The 26,375-nt window shown below is 53.7% G+C and overlaps 2 protein-coding genes across 8 annotated transcripts; both read left to right on the top strand.

The window, feature by feature from the left end:
* Positions 1-1,131: 1,131 nt before the first annotated feature.
* Positions 1,132-13,391, top strand: LAD1 (ladinin 1). 3 transcript variants are annotated; one of them, XM_054087412.1, is made up of 10 exons: positions 1,132-1,917; positions 5,006-5,146; positions 6,781-7,285; positions 7,729-7,815; positions 8,535-8,584; positions 9,394-9,466; positions 9,867-9,998; positions 10,386-10,475; positions 11,800-11,877; positions 12,270-13,391. In XM_054087412.1, the coding sequence occupies exons 1-10, from the start codon at positions 1,880-1,882 to the stop codon at positions 12,273-12,275; spliced, it is 1,200 nt and encodes a 399-aa protein (XP_053943387.1). In that variant the 5' UTR covers positions 1,132-1,879; the 3' UTR covers positions 12,276-13,391. The 3 variants fall into 3 exon arrangements, with proteins under 3 accessions (XP_053943387.1, XP_009558914.2, XP_053943388.1); XM_009560619.2 differs by having other exon boundaries at positions 1,135-1,917; positions 7,675-7,815; XM_054087413.1 differs by lacking the exon at positions 1,132-1,917 and adding an exon at positions 2,894-3,028 and having other exon boundaries at positions 7,675-7,815.
* A 549-nt stretch (positions 13,392-13,940) lies between these two features.
* On the top strand, positions 13,941-26,151 carry TNNT2 (troponin T2, cardiac type). 5 transcript variants are annotated; one of them, XM_009560588.2, is made up of 17 exons: positions 13,941-16,393; positions 17,336-17,346; positions 17,470-17,487; positions 18,110-18,139; positions 18,896-18,952; positions 19,498-19,530; positions 20,039-20,074; positions 20,371-20,392; positions 21,365-21,425; positions 21,566-21,682; positions 22,058-22,135; positions 22,580-22,690; positions 23,097-23,206; positions 23,685-23,775; positions 24,459-24,499; positions 25,188-25,193; positions 25,860-26,151. In XM_009560588.2, the coding sequence occupies exons 1-17, from the start codon at positions 16,356-16,358 to the stop codon at positions 25,906-25,908; spliced, it is 909 nt and encodes a 302-aa protein (XP_009558883.1). In that variant the 5' UTR covers positions 13,941-16,355; the 3' UTR covers positions 25,909-26,151. The 5 variants fall into 5 exon arrangements, 4 of the variants coding, with proteins under 4 accessions (XP_009558883.1, XP_053943389.1, XP_053943390.1 ...); XR_008453467.1 differs by lacking the exon at positions 18,110-18,139 and having other exon boundaries at positions 13,950-16,393; positions 17,336-17,487; positions 24,822-25,193; XM_054087414.1 differs by lacking the exon at positions 18,110-18,139 and having other exon boundaries at positions 13,950-16,393; positions 17,336-17,487; positions 24,822-26,151.
* The last annotated feature ends 224 nt before the right edge of the window (positions 26,152-26,375 follow it).

Genomic DNA, 26,375 nt, shown 5'->3' with positions numbered 1-26,375 from the left:
CTGCCAAACAGCTCACCGGGACCTCAGTCAAACCAGGGGAGAGAAGGGAGCTTTTCCAGCAGTGAGAATAGATCTGGGGAACTCCTTGAGGAAAGGTGTTTTCCATACTAACAGTTTTCCTAAGTTTGAGGGAAATTGGGCAAATCCACGGAGGAGAAACCCATTGAGAGGTCTTAAATAAAGAGGAAACCACGCTCAGGTCAAAAGGCCTCAGAGCTGAAAATGAAGACTGGAGGGGTGTGAAGGGTGAGTGTCATCAAGGCTCATCCTGCAATTAATCCTCAGCCACTAAATGCCTGTCCAGCATTTCTTCATCTTAATAATAAGAGGAATCACAAGCTGTGAGGTTTTACACTCCTTTGCCGTGTAGATCCTAACTGGGGGTGTTCTTCATTCCGTCTAATCCTTTTTAAAATCCTGTAAAGTCCTGTGCTCTGGTGATGTCCTTTGGCAATGAGTTTTGCAAATAAAGTGCTCCCTGTGCATTAATCAGAAAAGTTTATTGCTTTATAGTAGCTTGCTGATGCCAAACGGCTATAAAGAGTTTGTCAGCAATTAGCAGGGTGCTTGCAAGGTTATTTAAGTAATTTTTTTTTCCTTATGCCACAACTCGCTGAATTTTCTGTATGTATGAAAACACTTGAGAGACAACAAGTCGCTGCAAGGAGAAAGAAAAACAGAGAACAAGCTCGGAGCAGGCAGCTCATTTCACAGCACTATCTTTCAGAAATGGGATCTTAATCACTAACCTTTGATTAAAATAGTTGCTTTGATTGCTCAGGTCCAGGGCACACCCCTGTGGGTTGGAGGCATGTGTGACAAGCCCAGCCTCATAACCAGTCCCTCAGGCTGGTGGAGAGGTGGATCTCACTGGGGTCAGAGACTGAATTTGCATGCAAGGGGTCCTGGGTGTTTTTTTTCTGCAGGCATCTGCTGCGATAGCTGACCAGGAGCAGTGGGCACCTGGTCATGCCGTGCTCTGGGGCTGGTCCTGGGTGAAAACCAGGCTTGGATCTGGCTCTGCCGTGTCTGGGTGCCTCTGTCACCCTCATAAGACCCCTATTGCCTTCACATCTGCCCTTTGAAGGAGAGGGGTGTCCTGTGTCCGTGGGGAGATGGGGTTCAGGACCAGCCTTCTTGATAGACTGGTTCCAGGCATGAGATGAGATTGGGCTCTCCTCTGGCACAGGGCTTCAGCCCCCCAAATCTGGACATCTCTGTGATTCAGCCACTTCCTCTGAGACATCATTCCTGCTCTCTACTGCAGCAAAGCCAGGGGAGGCCATGGCAGCTCAGTCCGTGACTGGAAGTATCAGGGCATCCTCCCATGTTCTTTGGAAAGAGCTGGACTGCACCCAGACGGAGGTGTTTTAATGACTGTTTTGGATCCCTGGGAGCCAGCCTCCTCCCACTCAGCCCAAGGTTATTCACCTCCTCCACCAGTGTTGGGGAGTTGTTGACTGGTGGAGAGCGGCTGGTAGAACAGGTTCTCTGCAGGGAGTTGTCTCTGAAACCCTGGGAGATCTGGATGGATTGAGCCCCGAGCGCGGGTCTCTGCTCGAACCCTGGCACGGCAGGCAGCGAGGAGTGATTTCCTTCTGCGTGGCACTCCTGGGCAGGGCGACTTTTGCACAGTGCCTCTAGTAGACAAATTACAGCCTTGCCTCTGTCAAGGTAGATAAGAAACCATGTGATGCAGCGTGGTGGTAAACGGGTTGCAGGCAGGGTAAAGGTGCACAGGGAAATAACCTTGCCGGGAGTTTCTCCCTCCTTGGGGAGCAGAGTGTCCGGGCAGCACAGATCCCCACGGGTCCGAAGCTCCTTGGCCTTGATGCCTACACAAGTTTTGGGGGCTCTCTGAAACTCACGGAAAGCAGGAATGTCTTTCAGCAGAAGGAACTGGTCAGATCTGTCCAGGTAGGTGCTGTGGTTTAATGCTTAACCCTTTCCACCGACGGGAGGGAGGGGGTGAGGGTGGGCTGCGAGCCTTGGCTGAGGAATATTGGGGAGCGTATGAAGAGGAGGCAGCTGCCAGGGATCGGGTTGCTCACAGAGGTGGTGGCAGCACTGCTTAGAGCTCTGTGCTGCTGGAGTTTCTTTTGGGTGGGCAAGATTAGAGGCAGATTTAATTCTGCTGCCTGGGGTAGCTGAGTGCTCTATAGGAAAATGGTTCTGGAAACGCACCCTTGCCCCATGTTGGATGGGTTTTTGGTCTGGTTTGCTTTTCTTTGGGGCACAGTCTGGCTGGGCTGTGCCTCCAGCCTTGCTCCGGAGCTGGCTGGGTTTCTTTCGCTCAGCCCTACAGCTCCTGGGTGCGTGTCCTGGCTCTGCCATGCGGAGGTTGCAGCCTCTGCCCATCGGGCGCTGAGCAAGCCCTGATTCATCGGCAGTCTCTGAATGATCCCTGCAGCCCCGCTGCACTCAGTCTTCCCTTAAAAGTGATTTTGGTTCCAATGGGAGCCGGGGCAGGCAAGGCAGAGTCCGGGGCTTACACGAGGTGTGGGTGATGTGGGGGTCCCTCCTGATCTCCTGCAGACCCCAGGGCAAGCACTGTCCACCTCGGCTGCACAGGCAGGGTGTCGGTGGCTCAAACGCAGCTGCCCTTTCCCACAAGATGGAGCAGAAATCCTAGGTGTGATGGCTCCAAGACCTCATTCCAACCCCCGTACTTAGGGTGGGACACCCACCTTGGGACCCCAGGAGTGGGAATTAAGTGAGAATTTGTTGCTTGGAGGATGCTGGCTCAGCCCCTGCCTCCCTCCTGGCTTGGATGGATGCGGAGAGCATCCCAGCCCCATCCAGATCCACCTCCTCTGCTCTGTGGACCTGCCTCAATGCGAGCCCAGCGGGGTCCTGGATGTTTCACAACCCAGGAAGGCAGTGTCAGCTCCCTCATTCGATTAGACAGCGTTCACTGAAAAAGCATGAATGTCAGATATCTCAGCACTAATGATTAACAGAGCCGGAGAGGACAAGGCAGCGGGACGTTTGCAGTCTTTTCTTATCCAATTCTTTGAGGTGCAAAAAGGTAAGTTGGTGAAAAAGAAATCCTTGGAAAAAAAGGAGGGGAAGATTGGCAAAGCATATAGGTGGATTACTCAATTACAAGGGATGAGAAACTGCATTTGATAATGCCAGGTTATGGGTTGCCTCTACAGGACCCAAGCAGATTCAAGGTAGAAAAAATTATTTTCATTTTGAAGGAGCCGATGCATGCAAAACCAAAGAAGTAACTGGCTCTCACGTGGGTGTAAAGTGACATTAGTGCTCTGTGCTGTCATTTGAGGGACATGTAACGAGCACTTAGCAGAGGCACCTGTGTGCATACGGCCCCACGCATGTGCTGGCTTTGCTGGGTGGAAAGGTGCGTGTGCGGTCATTGCTGCAGCCCAGCGCTCCGGGGGATCGCAAGGGCTGTGCAAATAAAGCCGTGCTGCCTTCCTGGCGCAGCTGAGCCGTACACAAATATTCACAGGGTCAGGACCGTGGAGGCGAGCAGCCACCAGGAGCTGAACAGGGAGGCATTCTGTAGCAGAGTGAGAGCTGCGGGAGATGCTCACAGGCTCCTTGGGACGGGTTTCACGCCCTCTCCATTCCCATCTTGCCCGATGCCATGATCAGCATCAGGGACCTCCCTGCAGGTCCCCAGCAGTGGCTTTGATTGCTGTTGGGGTGTGAAGGCTGCTTGGGGGAGCTGGGAATGGAGGCAGTGGGAGGGAAGGGTAGCACAGCCCCTGGCATCGTCCTGTCCCAGACAGGTGCTGAGCTCTGTCCCTCGTTTGCTCTCCGTTCTGCTCTGCTGACCCTTTCACGCTCCCCCGCGTCCCTCAACCAGGAAGAACAGAAGCCACGAATACTTGCGGGGGGTAATGTGGATTAATTTATGACCCAGCTTTCATTACACAGTAACTCGTAAACCACGCTGCGAGTCACTGCGTCCGCAATGATGTTAGCAATACCTCGGGCCTGAACCTACTCTGACTTTCATGTTCTTAGAAGTCAAACCCAAAGGGAACCCCAAGTTTGGATGAAACCGGAGTGCCAGCTCCAGAGCTGGGACCCTGCGATGGGACGGATCCTATGCAAGGAGGGCTCTGCCCCATGGGGCTGTTGGGGTGTGGAGATCTCCACTTGGACCTCTGCGTGTTTGCAGCTGACTGAGGACTCGTGCTGCAGCACATGAACACTGGTGTGGAAAGCTCAGTGGTTCATGTGCTGGCAGAGCGGGTGGGCGTGTTTTGCACAAAGAAAGGAAAGGAAAGCTGGTATTTCCCAAATGATTTTTTATTCAAGGTTGCATTTTATCAAAACTAATTATATACATTTGACTTGTGCAAAAGAAGACCTTTAAAGATGATTCTTAAAAACTTTGTTATAACCTTGTCTTTCTTTGTATAATCTGTCATTATAAAAAATTCCCAGTCATATACAGGGAGCAAGGGGCGCTGCTGCCATCCCGGTTTCCAGACTGAGCTTTTCAGTAGTGCTCACCCTGCAGCTTCTTTTGTGTCTGAGGCTTTTGGCTCAATAAAAATGAAAATGACATCCCCACAACTCACTCTGGGGCTGAAATATTCTGCCGCTAGTGGTTACTCTTCCAATTTATGTGGTTGAGATCTATGTGGTGGCTCTAGGGTCTTGGTCTTGCTGAGTAACAGGTTGAATTTCCTTGCCCCAGAAGGCCTGTGTAATGTAGGCATTCCTTTTAAGCGAGTTCTCCCTCCAACAGAAGAAATTAGGAGTTGTGAAGTCAAGTGCTTTTGTTAGGAAATGCTCGCATCACGTGGGTGGAGCAAGAGCACTTTGTGTCACCTGGCTTGTGCTGATGCCCCAGCTGGTGTCCCCCAGCGCATGGTGCTCCAGCCCCACGCAGCAGCTGGGGAAGGCAATGTCCGTCAGCCCCTCAGCCCTTTCCCGAGGCTGTTTCAGTCTTCTTCCTTGTCTGGCTGCAAGCTTCCCATGCAGGACGCAGTCTTACCATGTCTTTATGTTTCTTGCCAAACAGCCTGGCCAGGCAGAGGAACCTTGAGGACGAGGAAGAGCAGCAAAGAGAGCGCCGACGAAGGCACCGGAGCATGCTGTCCTCCACATCGAAGGATGAAGAACCTCCTAGCCCCACAAAAGACACCAGCCCAGCTTCCAGCAGGTGCGTGAGGTCCTGCCAGCATCAATCGTACTCATGATGCTGACAGCTCACAGCTTGCTGTCTTGGTTTTCTCAGCCCTGAGCCAAAGATGCTGTCGTTAGTGGGAGTCTCTTCTGGACGAGAGTGGGCTGAGCTGTGGGCAGAGCAGACATCCAGCGGGCCCTTGGGCAGAAGGATGGGCTTCTCAGAAGGAGTAGAAGAGAAGGGCTATATCTCTGGTGGGCTCAGTCAGGGCCTTGATATGTCCCATGGCACAGTGTGCCAGGATGGGTGTTGTTACTGAGGAGCTCAGCTCAGGGGGTTGCTGGCCATGCCCTTATGAACAGGTAAGAGCAGACCCATCTCTGCAGGGCAGGTGAGCTGAGCATGCAGCACCTGGCTGGCTGTCCTCCTACTCCTATGAACCTTGTGGTGGTGATGTATGACCTGTGCTGAAGTGGCAATGTCACCCAAAGTCTTTCCAGTGGTGCTACCAAAGTCCTTTGCTGAGGAGAGGTGGGATTTGGAGGTGCTTTGGGATCAGGCTTACACAACCTGACCCACTCTCTAAGCTGATCTTGGGGATGTCTGGTATTTACATAGTGTGTGTTCACACTGAGGCTCATGCTCTAGAGGTGTTTCCCTCCACAGACGTGGTGGAGTTAGGATGCCGGGGTTGCATATGGGTTCAACAGGGGTTGGACATGGCTGACATGAACAAGCTGGACAGGACATGTCCCCTCTTCCTGAGTCTGTCACATCATGTGATGATACAATTCAAGGGGAGGGCAAATATTACCCCGTCCCATCCCCAAGTCCTGGAGACTGCTTAGGTACGACTGTACGGCCCTGGGAAGATGTCCTATCTGCCGATTCCCAAACCTGGGTCCTGTGTTTGCCTGTGGGGAGGAAGGGCAGGATGTGTTGGGGCCATGGGTGAACCGTGCCGTAGCAGATTGTCCTACTACCAACTCTTTAAATGGAAAGATACTGATTCTCCTAATCCACCGAACAGTCACAGACAACATCTCGTGCAGCAGCAGACCCAGCGTGCTGCTCTGAGTCCACAGCTCCTTGTCACTAGACTTGGTGGGTGCTGATGTCCTGGGATGAGGCTGCAGAAATGCTTAATCTCAGCCACAACAAGGAAAAAAAAAAGACTTTTAATCCAAACATGTCCTCAGAAAGCCTAGATGGGGTGACAGGGACGAGTGTGGCTGCAAGTCATAGCATCGCAGAATGGTTTGGGATGGAAGAGACCTTAACTATCATCCAGTTCCAACCCTCCTACCATGGGCAGGGACACCTCCCACTGGATCAGGGTGCTCAGAGCCCCATCCAACCTGGCCTTGAACACCTCCAGGGATGGGGCAGCCACCACTGCTCTGGGCAACCTGGGCCAGGGCCTCCCCACCCTCACAGCAAAACATTTCTTCCTAAGATCTCACCCAAATTCTAAATCTAACCTAATTTAGAATAAATAATCTAACCTGAAGTCCTGGCCTTCAGTGATGACTCCAGGATATTGGTGGGACTTTCACACTCAGCCCCTGCAACCCATGCCTTTCACCTGGGTTAACTTCACCCACAGCGTAAAGCCCGCCCTCTGACCCCAGAGTGCTGAGGTTTGCCCCCCGTTTTCCCTCTGTCTCCAGACCTCAATCCCTAGTGAAGCCAGTGTCCCCTGGGGATGCAGAAGAGCGTAAACTCTTGGAGGTGCTGAAGTCACAAGAAGAGAGACAGACAAGGTCCCCGATGTCTGTCTCTGAAAAACTGAAGCAGAAGAAGGAGCAGCAGGAACCAGGGAGGGAAGTGAGTTGTGTGGAGGCAGGGATGAAGCCGCATATGGGCCAAAAGAGCATCCAGCCTGGACAGCAGGGCCAGGATGTGACCAAGGGCAGAGGAGACCCACCAGGAGACCAGCACCCTGAGCTGTTGTCCAAGAGAAAGGCATCAGTGAAGGTGCGTCTCCAGGACAAAGAGAGACAAGTTGTGGGGACACCTCTGGAGGAGCAGAGGAAGGAGGTGGAGCCACAGCAGCGGTCATCACCAGAGGTGGGAGGCTGTCGGGTCCGTGAAGTGAAAATCCTGACCAGACAGGGAAGCTTCAGCAAGGAAGAGAAGACAGCCTCGGTGGAGACCTCATCTCAGGACCAGCAGGTGAGCAGGAATGGAAAAGGCACCAACCATTGAGGTGTGAGGTCCTGGGTGCTGGGAAGACAACAGAGAGATGGAGAGCCCAGAAGTACCAGAAGGGAAATGAAACCATGGGCTTCTGGGTAAGGTTTTTCTAAGTGCTGCAAGCCACAAGGTGGTGGACAGTGTCCCACCACCTTTCCCTCCCTTGCATGTATGACTTTAATCACCTCCTCTGGCAAGCACTACTGATTACCATCATGGTTTCAACAAAGATGTGTTTGGGGCTTTTCATATCCGAGTGAAAAAGCCAAGGTATGGAGGATTTTGATCTCAAACTCCTCCCTCCATAACTGCTCCCAGTGCCTCAACCTTCTCTGCAGGGATGCATCAGATGTCTGCTTTTTCCTCAGCACCCATCCAGGAATCCCTCAAAGGAGGTGGTAATACAGTTGTCTTCTACCCAGGATGAACCTGCAGAAAAGTCAGATACGTCTCGTGTCACCTACAGCAGCTCCATCAGACGAACCAGCCCAAGAACAGTCTCTTTTCGGGTAAGAGCTAAAGCAAGAGGGAGAAAGCTCCCCACTTAGGAGGATGGGGGGAAGGGAGAGTTGCTTTGTTCTCCAGGTTCTATTGGCAAATCCTGCTCCCAAAAGTGTGTTCGAAATTCCCTCAAGCTCTGGGCACTGCAGTTCTGCTTCAGTCTTTCCTCTGTTTCTCTTCTCTGTGTCTGACCAAAGGCCTGTGATGGTGGACACACCTATGATCCTACACTTTGTGCTGGGATGGAAAATTCCAGGAAGTGATGAGAAAACAGGGAGTTCGTTGTCCTCAGATTTTCCGGAGTCACAGGAATGACCATCTGCCCTCTGGCATTTCTATTCTTCTCTGAAAGCACTGGCTGAAAATGAAATCCACCCTCTTTCTGGTCGTGTTAAATCCCTGAGAGTACCTCCAGGTTTAGTCCTCGAAAAAGATGTCAGGAATAAAGTGCTTGGAGAGGCTGGGAATACCAAAAGCTGTGGAGATACTCCTTGCCATGAATCAGGACAAGCTTAATTTGCTTTCATAGTGCTTTATTGGGAATAAAACTGTTAGCACTACAAAGTATCTTTAGTCTGGAGAGCGTTGAGATAAGAGATAAAGCTTTGGTGTAGGTGAAAATAGAGGTTACTTGAAAATGGGGAAGATGAGTCTGTGACAGTTTCTCCTATGTTTATCTTTGATAACCAAAGACGGCTCCAGTATCTCCTCTCCTTGTGTCTTCCAGGTGATTTCAAGAAAAACGAAAGAAGAAAACCAAAGCCCTCTCACGAGGAGGTCAGCACCTCTCTTCATGTAGTTGTGGTCTTGCCAGGCAGGAATTGCCATCCTTGTTTTCCAAGGGAGGAGGAGGAGGTGGTGATGGGACCTGGTAGCAGCCAGTGAATGCCCTGGCGCAAGTCATTGTGGACATTAGTCCCCGTGGTGCCTGACCAACGGGCAGCGATGCTTAGCGGAGGGCAGGACAATGTCCAACGTACAGCTTGTGTCTGGTTGATGTAGTTTCTCATCAGTGCTTGGGTCTGCACAGGAGTAGTTAAATGTTGAGTGGTGCAGCACCACAACAAGGTCCCACCCTCAGTGATGTCAAAACCCACTATTCAGCTCCATGAGCAACCGGATCTGCCTTTGGTGACCAGATCAACTGATCGGTCACATCTTCATGGCAGAGTTTGGACAGGGGAATTGAAAACTCTTGTGGAACCAAGAGCTCAGGTCGGAATGCAGGGAGTGGATAGGATGCCCTCGCTCAGAGAGTGGGGCTTTACAGGCACCTAGGCTGGCAGCGGCGCAGGCTGTGGGCAACCTCGTGCTGGTACCGGTGAAGATGCAGTGGTGAATACAGGGTAAACTGAGGAGCTCAGAGCTATTTTTCAGTGTACAGTGTGGCTCTAGTAAGACGGCGAGACCAGAGATCTCAGTCACCAGCACGGAATTAACTGCCGTGGTTCACCTGGCAGACAGATGTAGGAGGAGTGCTTGGGCGGATGGGGTCTCCTGTCAAGCGGAGTCCCCCAGGACCATGGATTAAGTCCCAGGAGATGCTGAAAGGGCTGTATTCAACTCTCTTCCCTCCTTTTCACCAGTGCGAGTCTGAGGATCCCAGGTAACAGCACCACCATTGGGGAGAAGCTGGAAAAGTACAACTCAGCCGTGCAGGTACCAAAATCCCTCGGCATAGCCAGGCTGGCATGGAAGGGATGTGTGGGGAGAGAGAGCTGAAATGGGAAGGTCTGGAGCTGAAGGTCTGAAATGTCTGAAATGGGAAGTGAGAGTAAGAACTGAGCTGCACTGAACCACCAGCGGCATGGGGATTGTCCCAGGCAGAAAAAGGGATCGACCTCAGGATTTTAGGACCAGGGAGGGGACACCCATTGGAGAGGGTCATGGGGAGGCTGCATGGTCCTTCTGGGGTTACAGTGGGGTAAGCCCAGGAGCTGGTGACGGGCAAGGAGGAAGCAGACCCCAATGGGCTTGGGACACAAGGCAGATGCAGGATTTTGCTTTTCACTGCTTGGGATGCAGCACAGCCCCTGCTGACAGCCCTCTCTCCTCCCAGCGCTCAGAGGTGGTGAAATCATCCCTGACTGTTCAGAAAAGCCTCTTGCTGTCCTCGGAGGGGGTGGCCAGCAAGCGTAACTTCTTTGAGGCAAGCGCTCCCAGCAAGGCTGAGCCACTCACTGTCAGGAAGGTAAGAGCAGGAGCTGGCCCGAGCAAGGACCTTCCTTCAAGGTCCTGTGCTGGGGCAGGCACCAGCTTTTTGGACAAATCTTCTCCTCTTTGGATGCCAATGCACAACCTGGCCTGGATGCAGTCTGATGGGAGTTTTCTCTTTGTTGAGCAGCACCAGGCAGGGCTGGGCTTGGGCACCACCTGCCACTGAAACTGTGCTCTTGTAGTGGGTGGGTTCATGCCAATGCACTGGTATTGGAGGAGCTGGGATGGAGCCAAGGTGTAGGCTGGTCTCTGCCTGTTGCAGGTTTGCTCAGTCTCCCTGCACCCTGGGGAATGTCCTGGGTTATGTTAGTGAAGTAGGAGAGCTGGTGCTGTAAACCTGGTGTCCCTCTCTATGCCACAGGACAACCTGAAGATCCCAGGATCTGTGACATCCCGCATTAATCTGTGGATCAGCCGAGCTCAGGAGCCTGCCAAAGAGGAAAAAAGCAAGGTATTGGCTTGTGCTGACACCTGAGGCTACAGCCCTACACCAGGCAGCCTGGCAGGACACGTCCCTGCATCTCGGGTGGGGGGGCTTAAAGGGTTGATGAACACTTGTCTGAACCCATTAAACGGTTTAATAGAGCTTAGCCAGGGTGAGAGGGTTGGGTGCTGCAATGTCACCATGGCGAGATGTTGGGGGTCTTGTTGCTGTGCCCTGATCCTGTGCCCTGGTCCTGATCCCAGAGTGCCCTAGGCAGCTGATCCCAGCCCTTGGTAGGGTGAGGACTGAGCAGGCACCAGCTGGGTGCATGTCCCAGTGGACACGCAGGGTGACCTGACCCTGCCACCAGTGGGAGAGATGACCCCGGCATGATCCCATGTCTGCCAGAGCCTGGAGAACTAGCTGTGACCTGGAGGCCACTGGGAGATGAGCCATGTGCTTGGACCTTTGGCCCTGGGCTCTGCCGGGCTTGGAGACCTGTGCATGCACTGAGAGGTTCCTCCTGCATACGGGCTCTGGAGTGCTCTGCACCCCTGTGTGTATTCCAACCCCTGAGGAAGGGTGTCTCGTAGCTGCGAGGGGCAAAGAGCCCAGCTAAGGGGACTTGCCTCCTGAGCCATTTGCCCATGGCTGTGCAGACCCCTCGTCCTGCACTTCCCAGACTGCTGAGCCCACCCAGCAGAGATGTGGGGTGCTCTCTGCGGGCCAGATTTAGGGTGCCATGGGCAGCCTGTAAGTGATGACTCCAAGGTCAACACTCTGCCACTGCGACTGCTCCAGGGATATGCAAAAGAGACAGACAAGGAGACCCTTTGGCTTCAGGGTAGTTCACTGTACTTGGAAAGGAGAGGTCCAGCAAATCCTCTGGAGATGTCAATCAGGCGCTTTGCCACCGCTTGGAGCAGAGTCTCCTGCAGCCACTTGGGCACAGGGCAGGGGCAACAGCTCCAGCCCAGCCCTGAACCCCTGGGAGGCAAGCCCAGACACCCCAGTGCTGCCTACGGAGATCAGCACTGCCCAGACCTGTCTGTACTGGGAGGCTGTGCTGGCTCCGTGTCTGCCAGGAAAGGGTTTGCTCCTGGGGTCACCCCTGGGTAAAGCCTGCAGCTCCTTTGTTAGTTTTTCCTATAATAAAGCTTCCTGCCCTCCAGAACCGTGGGCTGGAACTGAGCTTGTTTTCGAGGGTCTCCCAGGTGGAGGATCTCAAATCCAACCGAGTTTACCTGGAGCGTGTAAGCTTCAAAGTTTGGTTAAAGTCAGACCAAGGCAACACTGCACATGATGCGTGGGAAAAACCTTCTTGTGCCACTTACCCGTCTCCTGTTTGCAGCACATCAGGAAAATAAACAGCCTGCCAAGCCGAGATGTCTGGGTAAAGCAGCCTGGAGACACCCCTGGAGACAGCAAGGTAGGCATGGAACTGCTCTGGGAACTGGTGCATCCTCTGATCTCGGAGCAGAGCTGGGACCTACCTGCTGGTGCATCACCCACAGGGCAGGCGTGAGAGAACCAGGCTGTAGGGGGAGAGGGGCAGGTTGTGGGGGGAATAGGGGTCATGCGGGACAGCCAGAACCCCACGACTTGAAGGAGGCAGCAGGAGGGTACAACTGGAGACATCTGTAAGAGTAAGAAGGAGTCTGGTCTGGGAGAAGAAAGGAAATGCATTGTGATGGAATTTAGCGGATGCCTGCCTGCCCCATCCCCTGCTCAGGACAACTACAGTCCTTGTTAAAGTAGCTGCCTTTTGGGAGGCTTTGTGGCTTCAGGCTCAGCCTCACTGTTTCTCACTTTCTTTTCCAGTTGTAAGATCAGATGATCTGGGAAAAACTGTTTTGTTCTGAAGATCAAACCCCAGCCTGACCCAGCCGTCCAGCAGCCCACTGCCATGAGAATCCCTGGTGCCGTGCGCAGGTGCACCCCTGGTCGCCAGGGTCCTCTGCTTGTGGGATGGGAAGGAAGAAGGCTGGAAGATAAACCCTGCGGCCTCAGTTCTCACTCACTGCCTGCCTGGGAGTGCCCAGGCCTGGAGACTCCTTGCAAATGCTGAAGACAAACCCTTTCTTCATTTCCCCACAGCATTTTGGTTTTTTTGCTCCTAATCTCCGGCTGTGCTCCATAACCTCTTGCAAAAAGATCAGCCTATGCATCTCCTTTGCAGCCGGATCATGTCAGTGGGGCAAGAAGCAGCCTGGCTGAGGGCGTTTCAGCTGCACGTCCGTGGACCATGCTCGTCCTTGATGCCTGGCTCATGTGGGGTGAGGCGGGGCAGGCAGATGTCACCCCTCCTCCTAGGCTGTCACTATTGGAGGGACCCAACCAAAGGCAAACGGTGTTTGCAAGGTCATTCAGGTGCCGGTGTAGCTTGGAGATGCCTCATGGAAGAGAGGTGGACCTGGTGGCTCTGGTGCCTCCCTCCAGCATGCAGCTGAGCCAGAGCCTTGGCCTTCTTCACCCTTCCCTTACCCTCTCCTGCCCACTACAAGCAGCAATCCCTTTCACTTAGTGATATGGGAAGGGTGGGATGGCCATGGCCTTATTTTTGGGATTGCATGGATCTGAGCCGGCTATGCTGGGCCCTTTCTGCAGACCTCAATTCTCTTTCGCCCTTCCTCCTGAGCTGTTTGCCCATGGCTGTGCAGACCCCTTGTCCTGCACTTCCCACACTGCTGAGTCCACCCAGCAGGGATGCGGGATGCTCTCTCCAGGCCCACTTTAGAGTTCCGTGGGCAGCCCATAATATGATGCTTTAATCCTCATGCCGGGGCCATTCAATGGGCTCGGGCTGGGCCTTGAGCAACCGTTGCGGTGTCCAAATTTGGTGTGGGACTGCAGCCTCTACTGATCTCGCTTGTTGAGCTTTGGAAAGGACTTGTTTTTCTCTGTGCCTTTTATTTTTTCTAATAAAAATTACTCTTTCTAGGATGCTCCTGGTCCCCTGCTGCTGGGCTGGGGTCGCTTCCCTTCTTCTGGAGAGGGGGAAAAAAAAGCAAAAGCAGAGAAAAAAGTGGCCTGGGTAGAGGTAAAAGCAGCCTGAGATTCTTCCCTTCTCATTACAGCATCCTGGGCTCAGTGCGGTGGCTGTGAGCCCAGGCTGGGACCGTGACGGAGGGTCTGGTCCTCAGCTCGGGCAGAGCTGCCTTATCAGTGTCCCCGGCCCTAGAAAGTGACAGCTGGCTGGCTTGTGTCAGCCCCTCGGGCACTCGCGTATCTCAGTCTGGAGGGTTTAAAATAGCAAATCTCTGAGGCCACACAATAGCTTGGGCTTATATGGGCTCCTGGGGGGAAGGGGGAGAGGCAGAGGGGGCCGCGGCCACGGCTGCCAAAATAGCAGCTCACAAGTGTTGCATTCCTTGCTGGGCGCCGAGCACATTCCTCCCGGCGCTGCCCGCCCCGGGGTGGGCGCTGGAGCCCCCTTAAAGCCTCCTGCCCCCAAAGAGCATTTCCCAGACACCCGCTGGCTTGCCCTCAGCTCCCTGGGATCTCACGGGCACCCCGCGGCGGAGGTAAGGCTGGGGGTGGCCGGCTGCCCGCTCGCGGCGTAGGATGCACAGTGGAAGGGCAGTTGTGAAAGACCCAGAAGGGTTTTGGCTCAAGGTTCGTGGTCCTCCCCAGCCGCTTGTACTGGCACATCCTTTTGCCATGAAGGCATTCCCCTGGATAAAGCATCAGGACCTTCTCCAGGGGGTTGTATTTGCACCTTGCCCAATGCTTTTTGAACCACCCTGATGTGAGCCAAGGCAGCTGAAAAGGATTTTGGCTGCGCCGGTGCCAGGGGGTTCTCGAGAGATCCCTGTTCCCTGTGTCTCTGGGTGGGACAGGAGGGATGCGATGCCCTTGGGGGTGTCAGGCCTGCCTGGCCTCAGCTCGCTGGCAGCATGGCGGGTGGGTTAGAGCTGGGGTGCCCCCATGCATATTTTGACTCTGTGAAGTGGAAAAGGAGCAGTGACATTACCCACACTGGAGCAAATGCTGGGAAATGAGAGTTCCAGGTCTGGGTAGCCTCGGGGAAAGCAGGGACTGCAAACTGTGGAGGATAAACTCAGCTCCAGAGGTGAGACCAGACACCCCCCGAGCAGGTGGAGAAGAGGACTGTAAAGAGCAGGAGGGATATTTGCATTATTTAATATACAGTAAATAATGGGAGATGTTTTACAGCCAATAATAAGTGCGAGATTTCCTCTTTAACACTGTAATATGTCTGCTGTCTTCTCTTAATTCTCTCAAAACAACATTTCTAAGCTTTAATAGAAAGGTTTACCTGTTCCTGTGCAGAGTATGGATAAATATTTCCCAGGACCACTTTTTTTTTGAGTACCTCCTGAACAGTTCTGGTTTTGTTGCTGTTCCTCAACAAATGCGTTATGGGATCTGGTGATGTACGAGAGAAGAGGTGACTGGAAAGGTAGAAATAAGCTTTCACAAATGCGTGTTTGTGCTGTTGTGGCCAGGAGGAATTCTCTGCTCTTGTGAGAAGATCAAATGAACTCTTGGGTGCTCAGAGGCCAAACTCTGGGGGTAGCAGGACTGCACTGGGCCTGAGCAAGAAGTAGGGCTGGGAACTGATGTTATCGTGGAGTGGGGATCAAGGAGATGGTGCTGGAGGGGAGTGCTTGGGGTCAAGCCCCGCATCCATCAGAGGGAAGGGAATAACGATGGCAGAAATAGGCGGTGAGCCTGAGGCACACAGGGCTGGGTTCTGACTTCATTTGTCTCTAAAAAGCACTTTCTGAGTCACTGCTTGGAAGTGAGGTTTGACATCTCCCCGCCTGGGACCTGTGGGTATGCAGAGGTGCCCCTCCTGTTGTGTATCTTTCCCATGCTTGTGGATTCCAGTCCCGGATTCAGCATCTTAAATAAACGATCCTGAAGCCTGCCTTGCCCTTCCCGGGTAATAAATGCTCAACAGATGTAGCCAGGACCAGTTGTTCCCAGATGCCTGGCAGGAGGGGAAGTGAAGCAGTGCTGCTCTGGGAACAGGTGGTTTAGCACTTGGAAGTTATTTCTAGAGCTGCCTTGCGTTGTTCTGGAGCATCTGAGCTTTGCTGAGGTCTGACACGAATGCGAGCAGTGGAGAGGCTGTGCAGGCGCTTGGGCTGATGCTCAGGGCTGCCCTGTGGTGTCCAGGGCTGAGGCTGAGCATGGGGCTGGTCTGTGAGGACCTTGTGGTGGAGCATAGTGTGGAAGCTAGAGGAGGTGGGATGATGAGTAAAGTCCTCCTCACCATGGCTGGGAGGGAGATGGGTGTGCTGAGAAGTTGAGAATGGGCACATGATTTACTCCTTTAGGTAATCTTAGTCTCAAGGCCAGGACCAGGAGCGAAAGGCTCCAGACCAGACCAGCTCGCCCCCTTCCAGAGCACGCTCTGCAGTCTCAGGGCTGGGCTGGGAGGTCTCACTGAGATCTTGTGCTATGGCTTGTGCAGGGCTGTAAATCTGAGCTAACAGAGGTCCCTGCAAATTTCTATAACCCAACAGAGCTAAAAATAGTCAGGAAGCAAAACAAACTGAACATTATAATTGGGTTATTTCCTTGTGCCCTGAGAAAACGCAGCTCCCTGAACTGGCTGCAGTGGGGAGAGTTGCATGTCCTGAACACGGCTCCTGACAGCGATTATCAGTGTTGCGTGAGGCTGTGTCTAATCTCCTGCCTCCTATTTGGGGCGAGCTGTGGTCTTGGGGCAGGAGGGGGAGAGGGGAGCCTTATCTCTGCCTAGATAACACCACCACAGCTTGGCTGGGAACAGCTTGAATCTCCAAGTGCTTTGGAGAGACGCAGCATCTCTGTGCCCATGTCTTGGGTGCTGGAGGACAGGCTGTGCTTGTCCTTATCTTGGCTCCTAACCCTCACTTTTTCCAACCTATCTTGAATTCTGCTAGATAACCAGGCATGTCGGACTCTGAAGAGGTCACCGAAGAATGTGAACAGTAAGTGGTGTGGTTTTAAAACACCCTTTCTTTCTCCTTATCCCCACTTTCCCATAGGGTCACTATATTGCTTTAGAGGTGCTGTTTCGGGGGCATCAGCTCTCGTCATTAACTCAACATGAAATCCCTCCATCCCACCCTCATCCTCACCGCTGTGGTGATGGTGCTGAGACTCCCGTTGTGGGGAGGTTTGCTGTAGGACCCGTATCAGCACAGTCATGGTAAGGTACAGTCCCTACGTTAAAAATGCTGCACTCTGGATCAGTGAGATGGATATCAGCAGCCTGTTGCTGATGGGATCCTACTGCCACAGCCAGAACATCACTCATTAAGGCCCAAATCTGAGGGCAACTTCAGCTGATGAGGGATGCTGGGCCATGGGGTGCACCCTGGAGAGAGGGGCTCAATATCTGCAAGACGTGGTCATAGGGATCAGTCCAAACACGGCTCCTACTTCTCATCCACCAGCAGAAAAGTAGATCTGAATCCTTTTTTTATGTTTAAATGCCAGAACAGACTCACATGCCCTGACATTCAGCCTGACGCCCGGACACATCCAAAGACAGACTGTGCATGTCCCTCAAGGCCAGGAAAGGACTGTGGGGCCAAGGTGGGCTGTGAGATGCCCGTTTCTGGGATTACAGGCCATGGTCTCTCAATCTTCTCAAGCTGCAAAATGACGTTGTGCTCTGACTACTGTCAAAGCACCAGTCGAGCACTTCAGCTCCTGCTGTCTGCAGAACTCAGGGTGATCTGGATGTTGTCTCACTGCTGCCTTACAGTGTTCCACACAGCAACCTGCCCAGTAGTCATTGTCCATTGCTCCAAAAAGGGGGAGCCAGCCTTGGGGAAGCCTCAGATCCCCCTTTGGGGTCTCTGATAGACACACATGCCCCGTTGCAGCAGATAACTGAACTCTGTAAATTTGTATTGTGTTTGCAGGGAGCAGGAAGGTAAGAGGACATGGAGCATCCGCAGCTGCCGTGAGGCTGAAACTAAGACATGATCAGAGCGCCTTCAATAACTGTGTCTTCTTTCCCTTCCCTCTCTCCCATGCGCATGTGTGCTCTGTGAAGAGGAGTACGTGGAAGAAGGTATGTGTTGAACCGGTGGTTGCGAGGACTGGGACAGGTGCTGTCTGTCCTGTTGGTTTTGCTTGGGTGGGTTGTGGTGGCAAGTTCCTTGACTGCAATGGGCAAATTATGACCAGGAAAGGCAGATGAGACCATGTTCTAGACTTTTCCACCTCAATTACCTATAGGATCAAAACCAGGCTGAATTATCTCAGGACCTTTTTTGTCAGAGTGATCACTGCACTCAAAACCGTGGTGGAAATGTTGGACAGAAATGGGTTGGCAGAGTTGTGATCCCAATAACTCAATGGGAGCCAAAGCTTCAGCTGAATACCTAATAATGATGCTTAAGTACAAACCTCCATCTGCCTCAGTCCAACGAAGAAGCAAACCCGACGGTGCATGCAGCAGCTCTGGGCCACAGCTGGGCTGTTCGTTTGGGGTTGGGGGTGGGAGCTGGGTTTGGCTGAGCCTCTTGCCGTGCCATGGCAAACCATCCTGAGCATTAAAGCAAAGAGAGGCACAAGGGGGAAACCACTGCAGTGCTGGAGTCCACATCTCATGCATGCCACAGCCACACTCCACAGCTTCATGGCGTGCAACTAACCTCTGCGCTTATTCCTTTCCCTCCTCCCTGGCTCAGAAGAGGAAGAATGGATAGAGGAAGAAGATGGTAGTTATTGCACCTTTCTTTATTTCATCTCCACTGCTGCTGTGAATATGTCATGGGTTGGTGTGTCTTTTGCCACTCCCTGGTTGGGAATTGGTTTTCTTTCATTCTTCCACTTCTCTCTCTTGCTTCTTGCACTTTTTTCTTCCCACCCTGCTGTGCTCTGTGTCGTTGCTCCTGTGTCTGTGTCTTCTCTCTTACATCTCTCAACCACATGCACTCGTGGTTTGCTATCTTCTTTTTCTTTCTTCCTCTCTTGCTGTGGGACCACAAGTCTTCCTAGGACCTGTGGGCCCGAGCATCACTCTGACTCCAGTGGAGGACTCTTGTGGGGATACTGCTCCCTCCAGTGGAAAAATGCTCCAACAGTGTAATAAATAAGACTGTAAAGGTGCTGAAGGCACAGCCTCTAACGCCAGCCAGTCTTGCTCTTCGCTGGCTAGAGGAAAGCAATAGAAATCACCCCCTCCCCATCCTGGGGTATAAGAGCATGATAGCTGAGAGGGGATGAGAGACAAACCCAGAGGTGGCTATAAACAGTTTAATTTATTTTTTTTTTGCCCTACCAAAGAGAACAGCCCTTGGGTAAAGGTTAGAGTGAAGCCCTTCTCTTTCTGAGCCGCTGCTTCTTCCTGTGGTTATGTCTCCCTCGGGTGTCTGTCTCGTCCAGCTCCAAGCCACCGTTGTCCGGGTACTGGGGTCTGAAGGGAGCTGGTGGGAGCAGTGGCTGTTGGACTCATGCTGCCCGTTATTCCACAGGTCAGGAAGAACTGGTAGAGGAGGTGGAGGAAGAGACCGAAGAAACGAAGGCAGAAGGTGTGTGGTGGCTTCACCAGCGAGTTCCCGTGGCTTGGCTGTAGCCACACTTTACTTCGGTGGGGTGCCAAGCAGGGTGTGGGGTGTTCCCAGTAGCACAGAGGGGCAGCTCTGCCTGTACCTGTGGTTTCCAGTAAGGAGGTGTCAAAACTGAGCCGCCCTTTCCTGATCTACCAAGTCCCTTGGCCCTTCAGGCATGAGAATAATGGTGTTTTCTCCTGGCTGCTGATCAAACAGCTTGTGTCCGGCATGCTGAATGCCAAAAGTTTGCTGAGCCTGTTCCACTGAGAGGTCCCTGCAGCTTTAGAAGGAGCATTTCCAGAGCTGGGGTCACTCTGTGATGAGTTTTTCCTTCCAAAGAGCACTGGACTCTTTGGAGCAGATGGGCTTTCCTGGTGTGTGTCCCTGTGCTGTCACAGCTGGTGGAGCAGGCTCAGATCCCAGCTGTGCTGCCCAAGTTGAGGTGCCGGGACCCTTCTGTGCTGAGGGAACATGGTTGCTGTCACCCACGGATAGTCATATTCTCCCCATTGCTTTTGAAACAGAACAGGAAGATGAAACGAAAGCACCAGAAGAAGGTAAAGCAAGAATGGAGGAGAAAGTTTTGGCCATTTCAGTCCTGATCTCAGCCCCCCGAGACACTGGGCACTTGTAATGGGGTGTTTGGTGATATATTCATTTGCTGCTCAAGAGAGAATCTGCAGTACATAGGGCAGAGCTGCCCTGGCCCCGTCCTCTGCCGGGGATGGGGCAGCAGGAGGCCTGCAGGAGGGATGGCTTTGTGCTGCCGAGGTAAGAAATTCACTCAAAATACAGAAGAGGGTACTACTACAGCTTTCCCAGCCTGAGCTCTTGCAAATCTTGTCTGGGTTCCTCCTGGAGATGACTTGGGGCTCTCCTGGTCTGTCTGGGAGTGAGGGATGTCCATGAGGCACCCGCTCTCTCCCCGTTCATCCTGGTGGGGTGGAGCTGCGTTCTGCAGAGGGGATACGCACAGGGCAGAGGGGAACAGCGTGGTGGAACCACCATGGGCAAGATGCACAGAAGGACTGGCTTCCAGAAGCCAAAGCATTGTATTTTCCACAGATGGAGAAGGAGACCGAGAGCAGGAGCCTGGGGAAGGTAAAGTATCCATACTTGTTCCTCTCTGGGGTGGGAGGAACTGTCCCTTCACCTGTGTAAGGAGGTACCAAATGCCTTTCTGCTCAGCCAGGAGCATCAATGTGTGTCTGGGGTTTTGGCACACAGATGGACACCTCATTGCACGCTTCTTTGCTGGAGGATGATCCACAGCGCAGCTGGTGTTGCTAAGAGAGGGGTAGCTTGGTCTGGTGACTTGGGGCTTGGGTCAAGAAGTGAAAGCAAATGCCTTTGTGACACTAACATTGTCTTTCTCTCCTGCTTCTGCGGACCTGCAGGTGAATCAAAGCCAAAGCCCAAGTAAGTGTTAGTGCATTTTTGCTGGTGCAAAGTCTGACGTAGGAGCTGTGCCAGAGGCTCCATGCGATGGGCTTAGCACCATGATCCATGAAGGGCATGGGTCAGTGAGGCCTCAAAAGCATGAAAGCAGGCTGGGACTGTGAGACGGAGAGAAAAAGGGAGAGAAATGGGCAGATAAACGTGGAATATAAAGGGGATTGTGATATAAAGGGGCGGTTTTGAAGCATTTTGCACGTTCTTTGGGGGAAGCCCAACTGCCTTGCGGCCTTGCAGCAGGAAAAAATTTGTATGCACCCCAGCCTGGGGTACAAAGCCCATGGCACAGCCAGGGTCTTGCTTCTGCAGCATGGACCTGGCCATGGTTGGCATGTGGCACACGTTTGCATGAGCGCCAGCATCCCAGAGGCAGGAGCACCTGCCTGAAGGAGCAGGGCCATGAACTGTTGCCAGGAACTTGCAGGTCCTCACGGACAGGTGGGATGCTGCGATGTGGGAGGCAGGTTTGTCCTCAGCTGTGATCTCTTCATCCCTTTGTGTCTTGATGTACCCCTACTGAGCATATCCTGCCGTCCCTGGAGACCACAGAGGATGAGAGACTGGTTTCCAGCCCACTGTTGCAGCTCACGCTGGGGCACACAGTTCCTCTGTCCTCTTTTGGGTGAGCAGTGGGGTGGTTGCCAGTCCCAGGGTGCCTGGCAAAGGATCGTGGCCAAATTGCCTGCAGCTCACAGAGTTATTCCAACCATGTGGGCACATTGGAGCTCTTCCCAGGAATGCCAGAGGTCTTCCTCTGAAGCTGTCCAGCTGGCAACCTCCAGCGAGCAGCATTGCACTTCTCTGTCCTCAGACTATTCTCACTTTGCATCCCTGGGGACTGTGTGGCTCAGAGAGGAGGGCTTGGTGGGTCAGTGCATGGATAAAAGGCGCTGTTCTGTCCCAGAACCTCATCCCCCCGCTCACCTTCAATTGCAGGGTCTTCATGCCAAACCTGGTGCCTCCCAAAATCCCAGATGGAGAGAGACTGGATTTTGATGTGAGTAGTGCACTCGGTGTCAACTGCCATGAGGTTCTCCCCTCACATTGTGTCTCCACACTGTGCTCAGCAGCTTTGCAGCTCCCGGAGGGCTTCATGTGTTAACGTGTAACCATCGCTGCTGTTTCTATCTGGTGCAGGACATTCACCGCAAACGCATGGAAAAGGACCTGAATGAACTTCAGGCCCTCATCGAAGCCCATTTTGAGAGCAGGAAGAAGGAGGAAGAGGAGCTCATCTCCCTCAAGGACAGGATTGTATGTCTGAAACTCTGCCTCTCCATCACCGTTGCCACCACCTCCCCTGCGGGCAAACGGCCAAGATCCTTTCCCCACAGTCCTGAGAGCTACCTGAGACAACCCGTGTCCCTGCAAGACAGAGCCTGAGATTTCAGCCAGATTTTGAGCCCCTGTGCCAGGAGAGGCCCTGGTCTGGCTGCCGTGATACTGGGGTGTCTAATGGAGATGCACCCTACCCTGCGGGCTCTGGTCCATGCAGTATCCTGGGAGACATGGGAGCAGTAGATCTTCCCCTGGGGCTCTTCAGGTGTTGGGGGTCAGGGATGTGTCCCTAGGGACGGAGAGGATGCATATTCCGTGGGGCATCCAAGACAATGTCCTCTCCTCCTGCAGGAACAGCGGCGAGCGGAGAGGGCAGAGCAGCAGCGGATTCGCAGCGAGAGGGAGAAGGAGCGCCAAGCCCGCATGGCTGTGAGTGTCTCCGGTGCACAAGAAAACCAGGAAGGGTCTTTTTACAGGGTCCTGGGGTGACAGGACAAGGGAAAATAGCTTTAAATTGGAGGGGGAACATTTAGATTAGACAGTAGGAAGAAATTCTTCATGATGAGGATCGAGAGGCCCTTGTTGCCCAGAGCAGCGGTGGCTGCCCCATCCCTGGAGGTGTTCAAGGCCAGGTTGGATGGGGCTTGGTCCAATGGGAGGTGTCCCTGCCCATGGCAGGGGGTGGAACTGGATGGGCTTTGAGGTCCCTTCCAACCCAAACCATTCTCCGATCTTTCCAGGGCTGTGGGGCTTGGGCTGGTCTTGGGAGGCAGAAGCCTGGCCATGGACCACATGGGAGCATGAGCTGTGTGTCACATGCTGGACTGTTAGGTCTCTGTCTCTCTGCTTCTGACCCACTTCTGACCCTGGCAGGAAGAAAGAGCTCGCAAAGAGGAAGAGGAGGCACGGAAGAGGGCTGAGGAGGAAGCACGGAAAAAGAAAGCGCTCTCCAACATGCTGCATTTTGGAGGCTACATGCAGAAGGTGTGAGGCTACCTGAGGGGGTTGCAATGAAATTGCTGGTGCTCCTAGAAGGGCTCAGTCGTGGGCTGGCCCCACGTCACTAAGCATGTTCTCAGTGCTGGTAGACAGCTGTTTCCACAAGCAGAAGACAGGCCACCACGGTTGGGTCACAGCACTGGTCAGAGGGCCAATGTCTGCTGAAAGCTCAGCTTTGCAGATGCTGTCTGGGAAAAGACCAGCCTTGCCTCAGGGACAGGGATGAGGGCGTAGGGGGTACCTTGTCCACTATTGCCAAAATTTTCTTGAGAATCTCACGTGTTTCTGGCATCCCGAAAGCAGAACACGTTGAGGGGCAGAGCTGGGGACAGAGGTAGAACAAAAGCTGGGTGCATTTCTTTCCCTCTGATGGACTGGTGGTTTTCCTTAGTCAGAGAAAAAAGGTGGGAAGAAGCAAACAGAGCGGGAAAAGAAGAAGAAGATCCTCAGTGAACGGCGGAAGCCCTTGAACATTGACCACCTCAGTGAAGACAAGCTGAGGTGAGCACGGGCTGCAGGAGGGGTGTCCAGAACAGGGGCTCTGCTTTGGGTCCCACCTCCTGGGGCAGCATCTTTGGCTGGAGTGGGTGGCCTGGGGCTTGCAGTGCAGACAGCAGGGTGGTGGCCCAGCTGGGTGACGGGCTGTGACACCCCACTGGGGACATGGGCTTCGTGGCTCCATGGGGCCACCACTGCCAGGCTGCTGCTGGCAGCACTAACCATCAGAGGGAGCCACGCTCACACGCGTGGGACATGCACGTCCCCATGCACTCCAACCTCAGCCCATGGCTCAGGTCCACATCTGGTACCGGCATTGCCACCTGGACTACACATCCCTGTCTGGGCGTGGACCGTACAGAAACCCATGCTGGTAGAGCAGGCGGCGTGGTGGCATCACTGGCCTGTCCCCTGCATTAAGGTCCCTGTGAGCCACATCCCTTTTTTTTTTTGTGCTGACATCACCATGCTCTTCCCACAGGGAAAAGGCCAAGGAACTATGGCAAACCATCCGTGACCTGGAGGCTGAGAAATTTGACCTGCAGGAAAAGTTCAAGCGACAGAAATATGAGGTGAGCCGGGAGGTCCTCCATCAGCTTGCTCACCCTCCTTATGCCTGGCTGCTCTTTCTGCTCCCCACCTGGGAGACGAGCTGGTTGTCTGGCTGATGGTGCTGTCACAGGAGAGCTGGCTGCATCGGAAAAGGGCTTTGACACCCTTGTGCATCGGGTGACTAACACCTAACAGGCTCTGCACCGCTGAAAGCAAAGCCACGTCTGCCACCTTTTTGGATGTGCCCCATCCCTGGAGGTGTTCAAAGCCAGGCTGGATGGGGCTTTGAGCACCTTGATCCAGTGAGAGGTGTCTCTGCCTATGACAGGCGGTTGGAACTGGATGGACTTTGAGGTCCCTTCCAGCCCAAACCGTTCTATGATTCTGTGACTCTGTGATCAAACTCATCCTCCCAGTAGTTCTCAGCCAGCCTGGCAAGGCAGAGCACACGGCTATGAAATGTTGGATGATATGACAGCTGCTGAAAGTGTCTGGGTGGTGGTCCTGCGGCCTCTCAGCTCCTGGGGAGGTGTCCTTTGCACTGCAACAGGCTTTCCTCTGTGCTGCACATCACAGCTCCAAACCCCACACAAGACCTGCTGAGGAAGAGAAAACAGTGATGCACCTTTGCCCTGACCATTCTCCCTGTCCAGGTGTGGGGCACCTTGTCAGGTCTCACCATCTGCTTACATTTCTCTTGTAGATCAACGTCCTCCGAAACCGCGTTAGTGACCACCAGAAAGTGTAAGTCCCTGGGCAGACTGAGCATCCTTCCTCGATGCACCCTACCCATCCACATCCCTACTCCACCGGCCCCAATTCCCTCCCTGTATATCTCCTGGCGCTCTCATACCCTTGCAGAGCCATGTCCTGTCCTTCCCACTGCAGCTCCTGGTCCAGCTCCCAATGTTCATGGACCTGCAGGTCTGATCCATGCTGCTCTGCTCCCATTGACAGACCCCTCATTGCCTTCCACCTCCACCAGCTCCCCCTCCCCCAGAGACCCTGGCTGGGTATGGATCCTTGGGAGATCTCACCTGTGCACATGGGCTCTTGTGTTCTGCAGGGTCCTGCCACCATCCAGCCACTCCCATCCCTGCAGTGGCTCTGCCCAGCATCCAAGGAAAGGTGCTGGAGCACCCCTCAGCTTATGTAGGGGGTGAAATGCCATGAGCTGTGGGAGCTACACAGCCCCACAAGTTCAGAGGAGCCTGTCCTTGTGCCCCTGTTCCCTCCACTGGACTCGACACCCTTTGTAGGAGGGTGGAAGTGGGTGTTTAACCCCACCCTTGGGGGCTCCCGCTTCCCCGTCCCATCCTGCCGTCTCACACGGGGGGTGCTCAGCCTGCCCTGTGTGTCAGATAGCAGCACATTCCACCCGCTTACACCAAATCTTTCTTCTCTCCTGCCCTAACCCATACCGGTACTGCAGCAAAGGGTGAGTACAGGCGTTTCCCGAGTGCTGTGTGTCTCCCGTTGCACGTGTGCTGCATGGATGCCAGGACTGACATCGGCTGGCAGTGGGGCTGAGGGAGGAGGCGAAGCCAAGAACTGGCAGCCAAAGCTGTGCTGGAGTCACTTAGTCTGGCATGTCACTTAGAATGACATGCCAGAAATGCTGTCCACCGTCCACCTGAGCCGCCTCCTCCTCTCTGCTGACCCTTGCCCAGAGCTGAGCTTGCTCCCTTGATGCTGGTTAAAGAGAGCGATGTGCTGTGTCCTGCCTAACAGCTCCACAGCTTCTGGGTCTGGCGAGAAGGATCCCACAGGAGTTATCATCCCTTCGCAACTGGGGATTCAGCTCGCCCAATCTTCTCTGAAGGAACTTTGGGAGGAAGAATAATGGGAAAGGAATTGGGGGCCCTTAGAAACACCTGGCAGGATGCATGAGCTTGGTTGCACGGAGTCCCAAACCAGATAGGCTGACTTAGCTCCCGAGTTTTTACCCAGGGCCACTAAAGACCTTCTTCCCCACAGGGCAGAGAGCATCGGCTGGAGATGGCCCGGTCCTCTTTGCAGGGCCTCTGACTCTCCACCAGTGGCACCTCCTGCCTTCCACGGTCACTAATGCCTTTTTGTAAGCGCATTTCTGCTTCTCTTCCAGGTCAAAGGGTGCCCGTGGGAAGACCATGGTGGGCGGGCGGTGGAAATAGATGACTCAGAAGGCAAAGGAGGCTCAGCCATGGAGAGGCACACAGCCTTTTGCTCGACCAGCTGTTTTCCCTACATCGTGGAGCCTGCGCTGCACTTACCTGCGCTCCCACTACACAGAGCTCACAAAGACCTTGCTGCAGGCGCAGCTCTGTCTGGGTGGGAGACACCTCGCAAGGCGCTCTTTCTCATCTCCGCACCCCCAGCTGATGTTGTGTCTGTAAATAAAGAGAACGGTGAGGGGGTGTGGGTGTTGTCTCCACCCTGAAGCTCTGAGTCCCGAGGAAACTGACCCAGGACAGTCCCGGCAGCGCTGGCCTGAGCAAGTGCAGTTGCCCACCCGACCCCTGGGCTGCACGAGGAGACAGCAGCTGGACAGGACCTCCTGAATAATATGTCCCCTTGCCTCACAGCATCTCACTCTTGCAGTTCTTGGCAGGTTTGGTAACAGACCTCAGTACTTTGACCT

The sequence above is a fragment of the Cuculus canorus genome, chromosome 24 (genome assembly GCF_017976375.1).
Source record: "Cuculus canorus isolate bCucCan1 chromosome 24, bCucCan1.pri, whole genome shotgun sequence".
NCBI lineage: Eukaryota > Metazoa > Chordata > Aves > Cuculiformes > Cuculidae > Cuculus > Cuculus canorus.
Note: the sequence above shows the minus strand (reverse complement) of the source record. Positions and strands in the feature narration are given on the sequence as shown.